The following is a 15,771-nucleotide window of genomic DNA, read 5'->3' as shown; positions in this document are numbered from 1 at the left end:
GCATGAAAACATAAAGTGGAAAAAAAAAGTGAAATTCTTTTGGAAATGCAACGCATTGTGTCAGAAAGTAAAGACTTTCCAACATGGGCAGTTTTAGTTTCAGATAGAGCCCCTTAAAAACTCGACAGGTGGCTTCCTGAATGTGCCATTCACATTCATGGCAGGCACCATATTGTAAGTGTAATATCCTGATCTTGTTAACATATTAACAGTTCAGTTTCACCCAGAGACAGGGCTCTTACAAAAGTGAAGGACTTCTTCTAAAAGCATGCTAAATTCATGGGCGCTGTCAGTTTCACATGCAGCCAGAACTCTATGCAATGACACTTATATGTTAAATCATCCATGCATTGGTGGAAATGTGACAAAACCTTGAACTTAAAATGATCATCCAAACCAAGTCTAACTGTGCAGGGTGAGAGCAACATGTTGCTTATTGGAGTGTTTTTGCCCTTTTTAAGCATAAGCTGACATGAATGTGAGACTTGGTGTTTTTGTCTCCAGCGACGTGGTCAGCTGTTTTCCATTGCTGCCATATTCCTAAATAATACAGCACACTCCCTGTCCATCTTGGTCCTGTGACTGTTAAACACTGACTTTAGTTTATCGCATATGAGCTAACAAACCGGCAAACAAGCTGACATTCAGTCCCACTGCGCAGCGCAGATAATAGTTTCCCTCACTTTGCCAATTGTGGAAAATTAGGCAGGATGGGCCTCATCTGGATGTGGAAAAATGAATGAATGGATGTGGGGGGGATTCTTTAAATTCTCAGCTCTGTGCTTTATGTAATAGCAGTGAGGATTGCTTAAGAAATCATATGGTTGCCCATGCTCATACATTCTCTCTTCAGTGATTCTGTCATTTGTGGAAGCCGGCACTCCAGAGCAGTTTGTGCTGTTTGTGAAGAAACACAGTCGAGTTCACATGTGGTTAGCAGTGGCCGAGTTATGTAATTCATTACGTTTATGTATATATACCCCAACATTATCATTTTTAATCCATTGCTTGTTTGCAGCCCATCTAAACAAAACTGTAGAGACATTACCAAACACTGGAGCTGAAAGGCACTTTTCTTTTTCTTCTCCCCTCCCCATGGATGTGAAAATTCAGGTTTGTGATACTGATCATATGTGTGAAAAGGTTTTTTCTTTCTTATCACTGTTTTCTTACAATAAAATCACTTATCTGGCAACTGTTTTGCTAATAACTAAGACAGGTGCCTGTCTGCAATGGAAGATAACTGGAGTCTGAGATCTTAAGTAACATTTCAATGGCAAGCTTTAGGTGAGGAATTTCAAAAGCCTGACAAAACCTTTTCATATTGTGGGTATTCTAGAAAAATCCATTCAGTGCTATGAGTTCAAGCTTGGTTTTATTTATTAATTGTTTTGGATTTGTTCAGTTAATTTTGATCATGTAAACAGTATACAGGTTGTAATTTAGAAAAAAAAAATACTATACAAAATACTGCAAAACACATTATAGTCTCACTTTACTTATTCTGATTCCCTTTACATATAGAAAAGTATTTAAGTTGGACTTTTAATAAGTTATTGCAGGTGTCTGACCCTATAAATGTATTTATTTATTTTTTCTTTTTGATCATGCATTTAAATGTTAAAGCCTTGAAAACTACTTTATTGTGCAAAACTGACTGAACCAAGAAGCCACACCGAAAATCTTTTGAGATCATATGTTCCCATTCACCTGAGTTTGGACAAGTAAGTGCACTCCCAGTGAAAACAATGACTTAACTTTATAATGCTTCATCTAATCCTTATGTGAATAAAGCCTGCATCAGCAGCAATCAACATGCCAAGAGAGGTAAACACTCTTTCAGGGAATCACCATGCAGAAGCCTAATCTGTTTGCAGATTATTAGCTTGGTTTTGAGGAGGAACGGCCATCATTCGTCATTCCTAATTTCTTTTTTTTTGTCTAAAGGGGGGTAAAAGTGCAAGTGGTGTGTGATTACTTTCTGAGTTACAGAAGAAGAAGAAATTCAAAATATGTGTGTGTTGTACATTTATGACTGTGCGTTTGTCTTCCTGAAACTGTAGTTTTCAATCCCTTCTGCTGAAGACCTAAAGGACAAGATGTTTCTTTTTTCCACAAGAGTATAGAATAACAAATAAATTACATAATGTGCAGCAAGAAGTTATTCAGACTGACTATGTGTCAGAGCTGTATCAAACTAAAAAAAAAGGTCCCCAAGTTGCTTTTTGTCTGTCAAGTGTCAAGTTTTGCAATTATGTTTTTGGCATTAAAAAATGTTTTCTGTTTATTTTTTGTATCACTTTGGTTCTCGTGGGATTTTATTTCACTCCGAGGTCTTTCTCTAATCTTTCTGTCTAGACAAACACAGTGACACGATGTTCCTTTGGCCTCTGAGCATTTAGTCCTCATGTCTGGAATATTTATACTGTCAGAGTTTAACTTGGCAGATGTTACATAAACATTAAGCATGTGTAGTGTGATCATCTGAGGCATGGTGTCCTTGTTTGAGCAGGAGCTCATTTGCAATCCTCTGCTGAGATTTGACTTTGCAAATCATCTTTCTGTGCATTTTGCTTACAATAAAAAATAATAAAATCTTTCTCTTTATTCGGTTCATTTATAGGGATTAAAAGAAAAAGGAAATGTGAAAGGACGTAGGTTAAAACTACAGCTACACTTATACAAAAAAGTCAACATGTAAGGAAAATTACATCTTTAACCGATTGAAATATAGAATTATGATAAAAGATAAAGAGCAAAGATACAAGAGACCGTTCATAGTTTCACATCCAGCTGTAGTTTACCCTTTTATAACCAGAGCATCTTCACACTAACATCTATCACAATACTGAATTTTTGTATTTGTTTTTTACAACTTTTTTTTTTAACAGTTTCAGTTTGCTACACTTAAAATCCAGTTTTCTCTTGAGTTCCTGTGTCCACATTGTTTGAATCCGTGTTTGCACAAATTGCTGTTTTGCTTTTATGTAATTCTCAGTTGTGGATATTTTAAGAGGATAAATGGCTCAGGTCTTCAAAACACAGGAGAAACAGCAACACTGCAGGGAAATTAATGAAGCCAGTTCAAAAAAATCCTTTGGATTAGTTTTTATAATTTAAAACACACGAGCAATTTAAAAGCAAAGTAGCAAATAACAGTTTTTCTTTTCTCTTTTTTGAGGATGACTGTTTGAAATGAAATAACAAAATATTTAATTTTACATACTTAAAATTTTTTTTTTACAGTCTTTTCAAATAAAAAAAACTTACATTTAACCAATGCCTTTCACCTGTTATTTTTCATATAGTTTACATTGTAATATTTATTCCTACTTAGAGTACTTGTTTTCTAAAAAGCCAAACAAACTAAATAAAAAAAGCCACACACACACACATTTTCATATCTTGGTGAGGACATTGCTTTCCTTAGCCCCTTACTAAAACTGCAACCATCAGAAATGAATACCTAACCCTAACCCTAACCTTTACCCTGACCATAACCCAATTGTAACCCTAACCCTAAAAAAACAATTTTTGAGCCTCAAAAACGCTTTCAAATTTGTGAGTACCGGCATTATGTCCCCAGAAGTGACTGTTGTCCCCACAAGTATAATGGGATACTAATTTTTGGTCCTCAAAAAGATGTTTAAACAAGTACATCCACACATCCACACACACACACACACACACACACACAGCAGAAAACAACAACAACAAAAAATATCTTGTCTTCTTTGACTGAATAGATGACAGAAAATATAAAGACATTAAGAGTTTTTTCTTTTGTGTTCCATGACTGTAGCAAATATTTCTTTGTATTTGTACTAAGTATGACAGTGCAATGACAATAAAGAGTTATCCTATCTTATCTCATTATCTTAGATAGATAAATAAATAAAAAGATCAGGATGCAATGCAGTAAATCTACATAGATATTACCAAACAACACCCACGAGCAGAGCGGGACATCTAGCGGCGTGAAGGAGCTCTGCAGGGGATTGACAGTGGCACAATTCTGGCTTCAGGAACAGTTACATAAACTTTGGCAGGTGATCGTCTCCTGAGTCACACCTGTGCTCAAATCACAGCATAATGGTGATTTGCATCAGTGTGTTGAAGGCTGAATATTAGAAGAAATTCAAACGAACTGGCTATTCTATTAAAGCCGAGCTAATCGCCCCTCAGATTTGTGAATGAAAGTAGTTACAGTTGAATTGTCTCCCTCTGTCCGCCGGGGTGAGAAGCTGCTTGTGGTGGGAGGGAGGCGGCGGCTGTCAAACTCCTTATCCGGGCTTTTCCCGGCTCTGAAACGAGCACACCCACCGCGCGCCAATGGCAAGGTGGAACAACAGGTAGGCGTCCTCCACCCGCCTCCCTCCCTCCCTCCCCTCCGTCGGTGCGTCTCGGAGAAGCAAGTGGACCCACTATCCGCTGCGTGGAAATGAGAGCAGAACTTCGCCCGTTGTTTGCTTGATTGTCTGGGCCGGTTTGTCTGCACAGTGGAGGAGTTTTAATGCGCTTGCTCTGACAGTCCAGCTTTGTTTGAAAGACCTCAGAGATTCGCTCTGAAACGTCTGCTAATTAATAAATCGGATAAATCGCGTTTGCGACATCAGGCGCAGGTGTTTGTCATCATGTGGATATGCTGATGGTAAGCGTGGTCTTTTTCTCGCGTGTTAAAGCGGTTCAGGGATTTAAAATTAGGGTTAAGTTGTGACTGCAGTGAAAAAAGCTCGATGGGTTTGTGCGTGCGTGCGTGCGTGTGTGCGTTATATTGAGACTGGGAAACAAAATATTTCCTCAGTCATTTTGTGGTATCGCCGTTTGTTGTTGCATAATCCAAGAAGTGTAGCAATAAGTTGACTATCCCACCATGTGACTCACAACAATAACGCCTCCATCATATTCTTATGTAAGTTTCTGCTCCTGTTTTAGAATCCAAATGTCTTTATACACTCACCCACCATTCTTGTGAATTAAAAAAAAAAGTGTGTAGTAGCAGCAGGGATTTTTAATCACCTGCTTCGTTTTCCTCTTATCTGACCTCTTTTCATCTACTCCTATTCCTCACAGCTGCCATATTATCTTCACCACTGAACTCTGAGCTGATTGAAAGAGGTCAGAGGCTCTCTGACTTACAGATCCCCCTCACCCTGCATGAGGACATGGAGGTCCTGCGCAGGTCTTCAGTGTTTGCTGCAGAGGTCCTGGATGTGTTTGATCGATCACTGACCGAGAAGGAGCTGGTGACCCAGTCTAAGGCGCTGTGCAGAGACTACATCTTGTCGAGGCTCAACCAAAACGGGTTGGGATGGTCTAAAACTGAACTCAATTTTTCTCCCTCAAACACAGCGCTGGCTGAAGTGTCTATGGTGCTTCTCTGTCTTGGTAAGTTTCCATAAATGCCACCTTATCGATGACCTCTGAACTATGATTGCCTTGCTTCATTATTAGTGCTGTCATGAAAATAGCATGACATAAAAAAAAGGATAATGGGTATCTTTGGGATGTTTTTTCTTCTTCTTGTCCAACAACCATACTTAAAATGAAAGGAAATGTTGTGTTTAAGCATCTCAGAAATGATTGACATTACATTTCATGCATTTGCAATCTAACATGCATTCCATTTTCACGATCTGCCGATTAGCTGCTCAACTAATTGATTATTTGTTTGGCCCATAAAATGTCAGAAAGTAGCAACGGCTGTATTGAATTTACACCTGCTTTCAGAGAATGGTAAAGAAACCAGAAAATTGCGAATGATTAGAGACTGAATTTGCTGATCACCTACATTATGATCCTGTGTCTGGAGTATTTGCTACATTTGCAATATATTAAAGCAACACATTAGGCTTATACTCCACATGTCTATACAGCCTGTACTGAGCATTTGAAGCTCTGATGAGCTCAGACCAAATGATGAGTCGAGGATTATATCTGCATGTGTGAGAACAGCTTGAACCAAAACCAGGCAGCAGCGGTCCAGCCCTCCTCTTCACATCTATCTTTTCTCAGCACACGGGTATCTGAGGGAACTCTTGTCACGTGAAATGTTTGAATTCAATATTCAAGCAGGTTAAAATGTGTGACGTGGTACACGTTCACCTGTTTTTAATCTCCTTCGCTCAGATTCACTTCCTAACAGACTTTTCTCCTTTTCTTTTTTTTGTTTCTGCTCTCCCTCTGTTACCTAGGCGATGAGCTGGAGTGTATACAGCCCAGTTTGTACAGGAACGTGGCGCGGCAGCTCAACATTTCTGTTGCCATGGAGAACATGGTTTCGGATGCCTTCATCGGTGTAGCAACAGAGATTTTCTCAGCAGGTACAAGGCTGTTATGAAGCTCAGTGTTGATGATGATGATGCATCGCAGTAGAAATTAAAAGAGCACAGGAAGTGACCTTCACTGCTGACTGCTTATGGAGGCACTGACTGTGAACCTCTGCAGCTTTCACCAGGCTCATTCGGCTCAGAGTGAGTGGGTGCGAATCAGATGTAGGTGGAGTGAGACTCCATCTGAAACACATAATTAGTCCTACATCCAAGTTTCTATGTTTAGACATTAGTTTACTAAATTGAGCCCAAGTTTGGGATGTGGATGCTGAACATAAAAGGGCTTCTTGGTAGCGTTGTCGTGTCTTGCTAAGAGAACTCAAACATTTTTCTTTAATTAATATAGAGTAGTCCTGTGACAGATTGGCGACCTGCACAGGGTGTAACCTGAACTGGATAAGCAGTAGAAAATGGATGGATGGCTTAATGTAGCATAGTGTTAAAGTGTAAGCCAGCATGTCCAATCTTGGGCCTCTCAAAACGATGCACAGGAAGGAAAATTAATGCAGAGCGGCAGGGGATAATGGTGTTGCCTAAGAAAAGATTTTAGATTCTCTAGTTGGTTTTTGGCTTTTCTGAGTTTTGACCTTCCTGAGCCTACATGTTCTTAGGTTATCTTTGAGTTTTCCTCCATGTTGCTTCTGGTTTCTTTCTGTAACCCTACAATGTGTATGTTACGTTAGGGGTAGCATGCTTCTCACCCGCTGTCAGCCGGGACAGGCTTGAGTCTGGTTGGATGGGCATTTAAGAAAATAGAATGAAGGCCGGATGGCTGTATGAGGTTGAATTGTAGTCACTGTTAGTCTAAGAAAGCTAGCTGCTAACTCCATAGTGTGCTAACGAAGACGGTTCAAAATCTAGGAGACACAAATCCCTGGGTGAGTTCCTTCAGGATAGTTATCGAGTGTAGATGTAGGTGTGCTGATCTGTCCGCTGTGGTGAAGTCTTCAAAATAAGGCTAAAGCTGAAAGAAGAATCATTTAGCCAATTATAAGATATGTAACATAATTCTGGTGCTTAATTTTGTCTGCATTTTCTTGATTTTTTTTTTTTTTTTTTGTTCTTAAATTTTGTACTGATACAGACGCAACTGCTGTTGTGCACAAAGAAAATCACAATCTCCAGCTGTGCTCTTTGGTGGTGTGATTTATTTATTTATTTATTTTTGAACTCTGAGTAAATCTTGTAATTGTGTCCTCACATAGTTCAGGTGTTGTTTTTGGCAAATAATTCATCTGGTGGTTGTTGTTGTTATTATTATTATTATTATTATTATTATTATTATTATTATTATTATTATTATTATTATTATTACATCCAGTCTAACATAGACACAGCCTTACTTTAATACCCTTATGTAAAAATTTGCAGGCTACACCAGTGGAGTTCTGGGATGATACCAGCCATAATTTTTTTTTTATCATCAACAATTTTTATTTATTTCATTTTAAACTTCAATAGCAGAACTTAAATGCATAAATAAATAATTTAAAAAACAACAACAACAAAAACAAACAGAAAAACAACAACAAAAAAAACCAAACAAAAAACAAAGGGAAGTTATCCTATTCTTTCTTCGCACACCAATCCCCACACCACCACTCTGTCATTACTCCTCTGTTCTTCAAGTTACAGAAAGCCAGCTTGTGAAGATGGACCAAATACAATCATATTGATGCAATTTATCTAATAAACCATAAGTCACTTTTTCGTAAGACGCCAACTTAGCCATTGTCATTAGCCACTCTTCATAGGGAGGGGGTTCTTTTTCCGTCAATGTCTTAGCAGGACCTGTTTGGTCGTAGTAAGAGCCTGAATAACCCATCTTTTTGTATAACTGGAAAAATCTCCATCAGAAAGTTCTGTGGTTATACCAAGTATGGACAGTTTTGGTGAGATACCAAATCTCCTTTTCAAAACACTGAAAATTACCTCCATTATGTTTTCCCACCAATCCCGAAGTGCCGAACAGCTCCATAAGATATGTAAAATCAAAGCGTTTTGACCATCACATCTCCAACATTCGTCTGTAGGGGCCAGGTTCCATTTATACAATTATTGCGGTGTTCGATGCCACCTATGGATTATCTTAAGTTGAATAAATCTACTGCCTGTTTCTTTATACATAGTATTAACATTTTGAAAACATGAATCCCGTTCAACTGAAGGATATGTCCAATGCCATGTCCTGGGCCCAGTAGCCCTTAACTTTAAGGAGCGGGTCAGCTGACCATTCTTGCAATAAATGATAAATCTTAGAAGTGATACCTTTACCCAAGGATGATCTTGAGAGCACGACTTCCACAGGGCTGCCCACAGGACAACTCAAGGGGGTTCCCAGCCACTTCGATAATGAACTATGTATTTGAGCTTATCTTCAGAATTGATTATGCTGCAACTTATATAACTCCACAATTTTATCAAAGCTTAAAAAACATTTGGTCCCACAGTCAAATAAATCTGATACATAAATGATGCCTGCCTTACGCCACTGTAACCAGTCAACCGATGTCCCTCCAATTAAAATTCTTTTATTACTCCATAAGGTTGTCGAAGGAGATTTAATAAAGTCCCAGCGACCCGCCCTATGTAATTTACACCACAATGTCTTCGCATTCGCAATTATAGGATGGGTAAGTTTATGACTGGTATCAAACAGCTCCTTCCAAGGAGAAATACCGCCATTAACTTCCGTCTCTATATGGGACCAAATGGGTTTAACAGTAGATAACCAAGCTCTAAGTTGTTTCACATTCATCACCCAATAATACCATTCGAAATTAAGCAATGAAAAACCTCCTTGTTTTGCACTCGCTTGAAGTTTCTTAATACTTAAACAATGTGGTGAGCTACCCCAAAGAAACTGCTGGATCAAAAAGTCTAGATCTTAGTCTAGATCTGGAATATTTAATAAAATATAAAAGGTCATGGGTGCAGTCATCATCTTAATACAGCTAATTTTACCCCATATTGTGAGACGTACCCTGGACCATCTACCAAATTCCATTTTTATTCTTTCAAACATTGGCTCCATATTTGCTCGAACCATCTTAGTGTAATCCAAGGTAATTTGTATCCCCAAATACCTCAAACCATTCATGGACCACCGAAACTCCCACTGTTTAAATAAAGTATGAGGGCAGTGTCCTGACATAGGCATTGCCTCTGATTTATCCCAGTTGATGTGATACCCTGAAAGCAGCGTAAAGCTTTCTATACATTCTAATAGGGCTGGAATAGACTTCCCAGGCTGTGTCATAAGTAACTACATATCATCAATAACAAAAAGCCCGGGGCTAAGGGGACAGCCTTGTCTTGTGGATCTCTGTAAAAGAAATAGATCTGATATGAGCCCATTCGTCAATACTCGCGCTGAAGGCGAATCATATATCTTTATCAACCTAATAAAATTGTCACCAAAACCAAACTTTTCTAATGTCTTAAACAGATAATCCCACTCAACACAATCAAAAGCTTTAGCAGCATCCAGCGATAGGGCCACTGTTGGATGTACTGAATCATAAACATAATTTTGCAAATTAACCAGCCGCCTAATATTATCTGAACCATAGCGGTTTGGAACAAAACCAGATTGGTCTGCATGTATTATTTTCGCCATTACTACTTTTAATCAACCCGCTAAGACCTTTGCCAAGATTTTTTGGTCAGAATTAAGCAAAGATATGGGGCGTTAACCACTTGGGTCTAAAGGGTGTTTCCCAGTTCTAGGAATAAATGTTAGAAGTCCAGAGTGCATTGACTGAGGTAAGGAGATACCAGCCAAAATTTTTAAAATAAGTTGGCCAATAGGTGAAAATATTTTTGTTGTTTTTGTTATTTTAATTTGTGTTTATTTACTCTTTTTTTGATAAGATCTAGTTGGTTTTTTTTTTTGGTTTTTTTTTAAAAAAAAAAGTGAACTTTGGAATAACTAACAAAGACTCAAAGTTAATGAGCTGGGAACAGATAAACATCCTCTGCTTCCTCTGCTAAATGTCATCCTGTCTCAATCTATGCTGATGTAGCTTAGCAACATCTTCTTCCTTGCACCTATTCTTCTTCTTGCTCTTCCTGTGGAGGCTCCACAGCAGGTCATCTCCATCTCACCCTATCCCTAGCATCCTCCTCTGTCACAGCCTCTCCCATATTAAGTCATGTAAATAACACTGTGCCATCTGTGAAACTTCTCTGCGGTCTTGCCCTTTTCCTCCTGCCTGGCAGCTCCATGTTCAACACCCTTTGCCCAGTATATCCACTATCCTTCCTCTGCATGTGTCCAAGGTTGTCACCAAACTGCTCTGCCTCAGCTGTCCCTTTCTGATGTACTTGTTTATTTAATAAAAACATATGGTCAGCTATTCCTGTGGTTCATTAGATTAAAACCAAGGAGAAGATGGCTTAGGACAACAGCAGCTGGCTCTGGCTTGAATGTGGAATTTCTTACTTGATTCACAGTTGTTACCTCTGGATAAACAGCCCAAGTGGTTCTTCCTGTTATTCCTGGCTAGGAGTGATTTGTGCTAATCTAGTGACAACATTGCAGAACAAATGTGTCAAAAAGCCTGTTGGTTAAATTCTAGTTGAGTCTATTTGGGTGAAGTCGATCATGCTGGTCTTGGTCTTGTGCCTTTTTTTTTTTTTTTTTAAATTCTTTTATTTATGTTGTCTTGACAACAGATGTGTTTTGTAAACCGTCCAAAGAAGGAAAGACATTTTGAAGGATCCAAATAAAGAGTGACTTTATGTCCTCTGTATGCGCCTCGGGAATAGATTAGAGTCTGGTAAAACTTTGACGCGGGACCAGGAAAGATCAAACACAGACTTGGTTAATGACATTTTCATGCTTGTGTTCTGGATAAATGTCTGCTCTTTTTGACGTCACGAGGGTATCGTTTTTAGAAACGGCGTGGGATTCCTCCTCAAGAACAACAAACTGGTGAACCCAGGCAGCCCCAGCCCTCTGGGACGGGTTGGAACTTGACTATAAATAAAGAAAAAAAAAAAGGCATGTGTGTTTTTCCTGCAGTCTCGAGATTGTTTTAAAACCACCCTTTAAGCTTTTAGTTAGTCATTACTTTGTGGTGGACATAAAGGAATGACATTTATATGGCATCTGTGGATCATATCTACATATCTTCCTTTGGAAACAGTCATCTGTTCTGTGGTCGCCTTCAGTAAAATCAACACGGCTCATCTCTCCTCCATCCATCTTCACCTGCCTCCCACTTCTGTTCTTTCTCTTTCCGCCCTCCTCTCCTCCAGCTTTATCCCCGGCAATCTTGTCTCTATTCTTGGCCCGCTTCTCAGTAGGGAAGGAGACATGACGTGCTCTGACAGCTTCCACGGACAGTTATCTCATTTAAGCTCTATCCTTTAATAGCCACACTCAGAGGCTGTGGCTCAGCTCTAAGGAGCAACCATGACAATACAAGCAGGGCTAAAGGGGGCCAATGCCATTAAGCCCTGCACTGCATCAATGACGTTCGTTATAACAATCCCTCGTTGCACTGGAAACTTTGCCTGGAGTGGCCGGATGCCGTCATTTATCATATTGGACTGTTTTGAGGTCGGTGCCTCTTGGGTAACGGGACAAATACTTGGTCTTTTTCAGCTCCGCTGCTTCTGCTCCATTCACAGTTCAGTTTTGAACCTGTTGACCTTCCCGTATCTGAAACTGCGTCAGTGGCAGTGCAGTCTAAACCTGTTTATTTTACAGCCTGGCGTGGCCTTATCGATAGCATTAACACCAGTTTGTTGACTTTCATATTTACAAGGTGCACCAACTGCCCTCTGTGCTTCCTGTCAGGTCACAGAATATGAGGCTGGAAAGCGATGGGTGTTGCTTTGTGTGGGAGGGGATGTTTATAGTGGGGTAAAGATGGCAGTTTGATTTTCGGTGGCTGCAGATAAACAAAATCCAGATCAGCTTGAACTGTGGAAGCACAGATACACAGATATAGAATAATTAAACATAATCCACTGGTGTCTGTTTTTTCCTGTAGGCATAACATGGGGTAAGGTGGTGTCCATGTTTGCGGTAGCTGGAGCCCTGGCAGTGGACTGTGTCAGACAAGGCCATCCGGCTACAGTGCACATCTTAGTGGACAGTCTGGGACAGTTTGTCCGCAAATTCCTGGTTCCCTGGCTGAAGCGACGGGGAGGATGGGTAAGTTTCTGCCTCAGCAAAATTTTGGGCAAACATGAAATGCATAAAAAGTTGACATTTGAGATACAACAGCGATTTGCATTTGCTAGTTTTGTGTGTGTGTGTGCAGGGGTGGGGTGGGGATTTGAATTTGATGCACTGCTTTGTGCATGACAAACATGCTGATTGTGCATGAAGCTCCGTCAGCTTTTAGTCGTCTTTCAGCAGTCTGAGATATGGGGATGCTATTTGCTTACTCTGGCTTCCTGCTGGATGATTTGATGAAAAGTTTCTGCTGTAAAGTGGATCATTCTCATGCTTGATTTAAATAATATTCAAACTCTGTTTTATTTTACTTTAGTGTATGTGTGTCTGTGCATCTTCTGAGTCAGACAGTATTTTTACTCTTAGTGGACTGACAAAAGAGACAACAGATTGCAATAAGAAATGCCACTAGTAAAAAAGGCATTATGACATTTAACTCATTTGATTTCCTCAGTAACATTAATTTTACAACTTCTTTCTTTCAGACTCACAAATTCAGGTAGAAAACAAAAACTGTAATACTAATGACATCTATAGACTAGAATTAAAATACTGAGATCCTCACATACTGGGGAAAATAAAATATGAAATTTCATTTAAACAGTTAATTTTATTTGTAACAATACAATGCAACTTTATTTATATAGTACATTTAAAACCGAAGGTACACCAAAGTGCTTCACAACAAAGTTAAAACATAAGATAGAAGATAAAAGGCTCTAAGAGAGTACCCCCCCCCCCCAAAAAAAGTACAAAGTAAGAAATAAAACATTAGAGCATAGTTTAGAGGATACAATTACTGAGTATTCATAAATATAAGGTGGGAGTTTTTATACAGTGGAACATTAGTAGAAGATAACATAAGGGTAAAATAATATAGGGAATGTGCACTAACTGAAAACGCTCGGTCAAACAGTTTTTAACTGAGATTTAAATGAATAGATGGAATCAGAGGCGCGGATAGCAGCAGGAAGATTGTTCCAGAGGCTCGGGGCTGCCAGGGCAAAAGCACGGTCACCTCTGGTCTTTAGCTGGGATCTAGGCTGCACTAAGAGTAATTGTCCTGATGATCTTAGAGCTCCCCTAGGGTTATGTGGACTAAGGAGTTCAATGAGGTAGCACGGCGCAGCATTGTTTATGATTTTAAAGGTAATTCCAATAACTGCAATTTAATCACACATTAAGTGTGATTTTTAAGTACTAAAAACTCTGTTCTTCTCTAAAATGCATCTAGTCTGCTCTTTTCCAGCTCCTATGTCTATTCGTGGACTGTACCAGGGTAGTTTTGCATGATTCACAGTTCAAAAATAATCCTTACTGACCTTAGATCAGTCCTCGTAGTAGCTCCTCAGTTCGCCGGCTATCTAATTCTCTTCCTTTCTTATGATTGGCTGTTCCCAATTGTGACTAGCCAGACCTGATGCAAAAGTCTGCTATCAGTGACATCATACAGATTCAAGAGTAGGAAAAAAAAACCCTCATCTGAAATGGAGTGTGCAAAGCATCTGATGCTTTTTGGCTCATAGGAATTACTTGCACAAACACCTCCTGTTCAATATGAGTGTCCACCATTGCTGCAGTGCATTCTGAAAGTGTATGTGTAAAATTTTTTATATATCAGAAAATAAATGGAAGCACAAAGTTTCCCTTTTAATATTTATACTTCAAGAAATTTAACAAGTTTGTTTGTTTTTAAATATCCCTTTTATCTCATTTTGTTAAGGTGGAGATCACAAAATGTGTGGTGAAAAAGGATTTTTGCCCTGAAGAAAACTGGCTGTCCTCTGCCTTTGAGTCCCTCAAGTGCTTCCTCACGACGATGTATGTCTACATCATGAAGGAGCTGTGAACGAACAGCGTGTGGGAGGTGGGACGGTGGGGGTGTCATGTGTGGGATTAAAATCTCAGACTTGTCAATAAAAAGCTGGAGTGGAGAGGGTCGCTGTGATTGATGGGGATTGAGCCTGCCGGTAGATTTCAGTTGCTGTGTATGGCCATCAGCAAATGTTTGACCAACAAATGTTTGTGTTCTCTCAGTGTCGGCAGAGCCCGTGAAGTGGTTACCCTTCATCCAAAGAGTAGTCACCGTGACATTTAAGGGCATATCACTCCGCCTCTATGTATTATCTTACTGCTTTAACCGGTGTAGTAAGCAAGGCTTCTCCAGTGTTGTAACGTGAGGCTGTTCATACTCCAGAGACAAACACTCAGACGTTTTAATGTGGTGTTTCTCAGAATATTCACACTTAAAGAGGCGAAAACTGTGTTTGTGATGAAACTGACGCTCAGCTGGCTGGGTCCTGTTGTGAGGTTTGAGTCTGGAAAAAGTGAGTTCACGCCTCAAGAGTAATGTCAGGTGGATTCAACTGTTTACACTTCATGGAGTAACTCTATTGTACTTCACCAAAGCACAAAGAGTCTCTTTACAAATATGATCCATTTAAAAATAATGAAGAGAAACGTTGGATCTCATTGCGCTCATTTTTGGCCAAAGAACTCGAGGAATGGTTATATATATATATATATATATATATACTGAATGTGCATATTTTTGTGGACACTGATTTCCTTTTAGATTTGTAAATAGTCTATTTATGATTTTATTTTTTTATTTAATGACTTGTATTTCAAACCACTGCAGTATGAGGACGCCACTACAGCAGCTGTTTAGGATGATTGTGTGTGATGGGTGTCACTTTAAGTGTGAACTTATAAATGTGTCTAAAAGTTTTTATGAAACCTATAATAAACTTCAACCTTCACAGACGGGACTTTTGTGATGCTTTTGTTATAACAGGCTCATCCTTACCCTTGCTGTGAGGAATACGAGGTGGTAAAGAACAGCCCTGTAGGGTGACGAGGTGAGGGTGTTTAATGCTGCCTGGGTCATTGAGGAAGAGTTGGATTTGGTTAAAAAGAAGCGGCTTAGATAATTTTGAAAACCTGAGGCAGACAACTGGTGGAAAAAGTGTTAACAGGACCCCTTTGTTGCAGGGAATTAGTCGCTTCCTTTACCCAATTTGTCCCTCTTCTTACAAAGGCAAGAAAACGGAGCGAAAAATAGAATTTTACACGAGGATTTATAATATCACGCAACTAAAGACATCAGAGCTTTAACTGTTCCTCAAGGTGCTCCACAATCTTAGCTCTGTGTTTACATTATATGGCGCTTTCTATTTAAAAACCATGGCTGTAACAGTCATCGTGTGTCAGCCTGCAGTGTCTTCTCGTGTTTCCAGCGCCGATGTT

At 39.4% G+C, this 15,771-nt stretch overlaps 1 protein-coding gene across 2 annotated transcripts; it reads left to right on the top strand.

Annotated features, from left to right (window-relative positions):
* The first annotated feature begins 4,416 nt into the window (after positions 1–4,416).
* bokb (BCL2 family apoptosis regulator BOK b) lies at positions 4,417–15,392 on the top strand. 2 transcript variants are annotated; one of them, XM_080861395.1, is made up of 5 exons: positions 4,417–4,651; positions 5,074–5,388; positions 6,195–6,323; positions 12,335–12,498; positions 14,246–15,391. In XM_080861395.1, exons 2-5 carry the CDS (start codon positions 5,166–5,168, stop codon positions 14,369–14,371), a joined length of 642 nt encoding a protein of 213 aa, XP_080717521.1. In that variant the 5' UTR covers positions 4,417–4,651; positions 5,074–5,165; the 3' UTR covers positions 14,372–15,391. The 2 variants fall into 2 exon arrangements, with proteins under 2 accessions (XP_080717521.1, XP_080717522.1); XM_080861396.1 differs by lacking the exon at positions 4,417–4,651 and adding an exon at positions 4,677–4,912 and having other exon boundaries at positions 14,246–15,392.
* Positions 15,393–15,771: the final 379 nt, after the last annotated feature.

Source organism: Rhamphochromis sp. 'chilingali', assembly GCF_963969265.1.
Source record: "Rhamphochromis sp. 'chilingali' genome assembly, chromosome: 16".
Classification (NCBI taxonomy): domain Eukaryota; kingdom Metazoa; phylum Chordata; class Actinopteri; order Cichliformes; family Cichlidae; genus Rhamphochromis; species Rhamphochromis sp. 'chilingali'.
The sequence above is the reverse complement of the archived record's forward strand: the minus strand, read 5'-3'. Positions and strand labels throughout refer to the sequence as shown.

Coding starts and splice junctions, on each gene's coding strand:
- bokb (XM_080861396.1), top strand. CDS start 5,166: ATGGAGGTCCTGCGCAGGTCTTCAGTGTTTGCTGCAGAGGTCCTGGAT. Junction 5,389..6,194: donor TATGGTGCTTCTCTGTCTTG/GTAAGTTTCCAT, acceptor TCTGTTACCTAG/GCGATGAGCTGGAGTGTATA. Junction 6,324..12,334: donor AACAGAGATTTTCTCAGCAG/GTACAAGGCTGT, acceptor TTTTTCCTGTAG/GCATAACATGGGGTAAGGTG.